Source organism: Amyelois transitella, chromosome 4 (assembly GCF_032362555.1).
Source record: "Amyelois transitella isolate CPQ chromosome 4, ilAmyTran1.1, whole genome shotgun sequence".
NCBI lineage: Eukaryota > Metazoa > Arthropoda > Insecta > Lepidoptera > Pyralidae > Amyelois > Amyelois transitella.
In genome coordinates, this window is record NC_083507.1 from 11,963,154 (window position 1) to 11,967,363 (window position 4,210).

General features: G+C 30.4%; 1 protein-coding gene across 1 annotated transcript; it reads right to left on the reverse strand.

Annotated features, from left to right (window-relative positions):
• Positions 1-933: 933 nt before the first annotated feature.
• LOC106140231 (uncharacterized) lies at positions 934-3,026 on the reverse strand. Its single transcript, XM_013341793.2, has 3 exons — positions 2,556-3,026; positions 2,016-2,208; positions 934-1,394 (listed from the first exon to the last, which is right to left on the reverse strand). The coding sequence occupies exons 1-3, from the start codon at positions 2,802-2,804 to the stop codon at positions 1,075-1,077; spliced, it is 762 nt and encodes a 253-aa protein (XP_013197247.1). The 5' UTR covers positions 2,805-3,026; the 3' UTR covers positions 934-1,074.
• Between the last annotated feature and the right edge of the window lie 1,184 nt (positions 3,027-4,210).

Below are 4,210 nucleotides of genomic sequence, written 5' to 3' on the forward strand. Positions count from 1 at the left end.
TTTAATTATTATAATAAATTAAAGCATCAGTTACCTACATAACATAAAGGAAAACTAAGAATTAAACTACTTAATTAAATTAACATAAACAAACAAATAATATGATAATTATCTTCACAATATTATGTGAAATCTATCACGTATTTTTTATCAAAAACCATATCATCAGAATACCTAATACACATTTGTATTGTTGATAATAGCAATAGTTTGTAATTTATTATCTATACAATTAAATATCTACTTTATTTGATAGCTCCAAAAGTATACAATTAAATGAAGATGAGATAAATGTAAAACATATGATTTGTACTCTTGTCCATCACAAACTTGAAATCTTAGTTCAGATTCATATCTTCGATTTAATAAACAAAAATTATTTACCCAAATTCTAAAGGTTAAATGTAAATCATTTATATCATAAGAGAACTATTTGAAAATTAATAAGCCACCACAAGAAACATTGCAAAGACACAAATAAAGTGTAATTAATTATACAACCAGTACTTTATACAAAAACCTACATTAATCATCTCCGTCAAAATGTTCTAACAGTTTTTTTCTTAAACATTATAAGTGGATTGACTATAAAATAAACATCAATTAAACAATTAATACAAAAATTGAAGCAGCTATTTTTGGAGTGGTCTACAATCTAAAGTTGAATTTTGAAGCCAAGGTAAAGGCTGTTCACAAAAAAAAAGAAAATAAAAAAATATATTTGAATACTTAACGCTCTAACAGTCTTATAAATAAACAGTCTAAGTGAGATGACTCTGATAATAGAAGTAAAAAAAGCAGTTATTAAAAAAATATGGAGCTACTTCTGGTAGTAGAAAAAAATTCTATTGTAGAAGAACATGTATAACAATGTCGAAGCCATAACAAATGTTAAAGACAGTGATCACAAATATATAAATGAAATTTTTAAAAGTTAATAAGTAAATGCTTTATTGTTCAATAGACTAGTACATTACAAATGTAAAACAGTAGTACAGTACAAAGGCGGGCTTATCCCTAAGTGGGATCTCTTCCAGCAAACCTAATTAAACCAATAGCAATTGAAAGAAAAGCCTACATAAATCTTCTACGCCTTAATGATCTAACAGTTTTATTACTAAAAGTTATAAGTGGATTAACTATAATAATTAAAGTCAATGAAGCAGTTAGTACAATAACTGTAGCGGCTACTTCTGGAGTTGTCCACTTTCTGAAGGACCCCTTATTGAACCCATAGCATAGGCTGATGGAAGCGGCTCCAAAGGCGATGGTACCGAAGATGATGTGAGTGATTTTGGAGAGAGAGCCTGGGATGATGCGGCGGAGTTCATTGGCGAAGAGGGAGGTGACGCCGTTGACTAAGGAAGCGATGGTGAACACTAAGGCCACGAGAGCTGTGAAGTGAAAAGAAATTATAAATAGAATTGTTTCCAATCCCAAGTTTATGCGCTTATCCCTCAGTCGCCTCTTACGAAATCCATGAGAAAGAGATGGAGTGGTCCTATTCTTTTTTAAATTGATTCCGGGAACCACATGGTATAGATGTTTGTAATGGATGAAATAGTACGGATTATTTTGCATTTTAAGTATATAGATCAACCCATATTTGAAAATATATTTGCATCAGAGCTTCAACAAATGGGTTTTTAATAACGACAAATTAAGAGCAGTATTTATTTAGCCTACTTTCAAACGCAAAATATAAAATAAATTATATTTGAATTAGATTTATTCATTTATGTTTTTTAATGCAGGCAACGTACGTGCATTCGGTTTAAATTTATTAGATCTCTTAAATTCAGATTTAAGAGATCTATATTTGTAAATTGACATCCGGGGAAAATGCTGCAGTGTAGTTTGTTCCGCCGCTTTTTCTACACATGCGCTTTGGAAGCGGTAGTAGTTATAATTATATTTAAGTGAAGTGACGTCAATAAGAGATACCTTGCTTCCACTTTTGAAAATAAATCTATTCTATCCTAGAAATATATAAAAGAAAATATATTAAAACTTACCAAACTTTGCATGAAGAGTCTTCCAGTGACTAGATTGGTTAAGAATTTTGATGAAGCTGCCAGTTATCGCAAAACCTGACCCTACAATCTGGAGAATCCAATGAGCTTGACGTTTTTGAGTAAATTTAAGCGAAGATGACCAACTGTTGTCAGGTGATAGACTTAAGATTGATTCCGCTATAAGTAGTTGATACTGAAAATAAGATAAATTGATGAGATAGAGAGAACTGTGCAAAGAAAAAGTTTTATTGAGCATACATACTTATTCGTTACCGGTCATAATATTTTTGAATCAATAATTAAATTAATGAGATCAACCAACCCTTAAAGTACATTAATTATCTAAATATAACACTAAGTAATAAAGGATCATTTCCCGAAATTCGGATGGGAATGGAGAATGATGAGATGGGTTTGCGCAGGCGAACTATTTATTATTTTAGTTTAATTAGATTTAAAGAAATCTTATTAACAAAACATTCGTATTAAAAGAACAATATTTATATTTGTTAAAAAATTAAATTTATATATTCAACTTACCCCAAGCACACAAAGAATAATATGAATCTTCGTTGTATTCATTTCACCTTCTCTTAGACAAAAAGTGATTGCAGTTCCCACGGTCGCTCCAATCATTAGATGCGCTAATAGATTCAGAACACCATTGATGATCTTCAATTTGTTGTTATCCGACTGAACAACAGTAGGTATGAGAGCACTGGAATCATTAACAGTTTCTTCATCTACTTCACCATTATCATTTGTATCCACTAATACATCATCAGCCATTTTAACTTGTAATACTAGTTTCTTTAATTTATTGCACAAACTCTTATTCAAAAGATGTAACTAAATGCTGATTCTGTGTGACTTCAGGATAATTTTAAATGCATCTCATGTAATATTAGATACAATTAAAAACAATATACACATAATATAATATGTTCGTTTGACCTAAACAAACAAACGACTGTCACTCTGAACAAATTCGCCAAAATTGCCGCCGATTGGATATAACTTCGTCATATATATTGTTTGTATGAATAAAGAGATAATGATCGAGGGTTTCGGTGCAATGACTAAGGAACGAGCATTCACAAAACATTTGCTAGTAGATAATTTTTACTACTCCAATTATTTCAATTTTACAAAATCAGATAACGTTGCTGTTGCGTAGAAATGCAGATAAAACTACATCAATCACACCAAATGATAAGGAAATGCAAGCGGTTAAGAATAATGAAGCCTATATAACTAATGAAAAGAACATTTTCTGAATACTACGGATCTTAGATAATTATCAGGATTAAGTATTTGTTACCTTTGAGTTAATGTCCCATAACACAAGTCTCGAATTTATGCTTTAGGGTTTGTTCAACGATATTGATCAGTACATATTTTTTCTATCTGTTACTTATTTGAATGCTTAATTGATCATAATATAACTGATAACATATTTTGCAGAACGATGCAGAATGCTAAATAATAAATAAGGCTCACCTTTGATTCTTTTGGCCAGTAAACATCTTTCTTTTTCTTAATAGTGTTGACTTAATATCTTGTGTCTGTGTTATCATTTTGTGAAGTTTTTAACACTAAGTTTTTAATACAAAAATCGACTTAGTTAAAATGAAACAAAACTTTTTTTGACATTAACATTTTATGTTATGAAATGCAAGAGGTCTTATTTATTTTGTTCAAACAAGTATCTACGTATTGAGATAAATATGATAAGAAAAATATTTTTTATCATTTCAACACTCTGAATGAAAGAGCGCAATCTCATTGTTGTTTATTTTAACAGACTACATAATTCAAAATTTTTATTCATTACTATAGGATACTATATATCGCTTAATAATTGTCAAAACGTATGATTTAACAACATTGGTTGACGTCAAATCATACTTTATTTATACATATAATTACGACTTCACACTTGCGGGGTAGACAGAGCCAACAGTCTTGACAGACTTGATAAGCCCCGTTAGGTTGTTTGGCATAATAATAGAGTTAAGATTCTAAAAGTGACAGGTTTATAGCCCATCGCCATAAAGGAAAATCCCAAGTTTATAAGCCTATCCCTTAGTCGCCTTTTACGACATCCACGTAAAATAGACGGAGTGGCCCTATTCTTTTTAACATACACGAACTGCGTAACACAATACTTCTTTAATTACACCATTTAATATGTT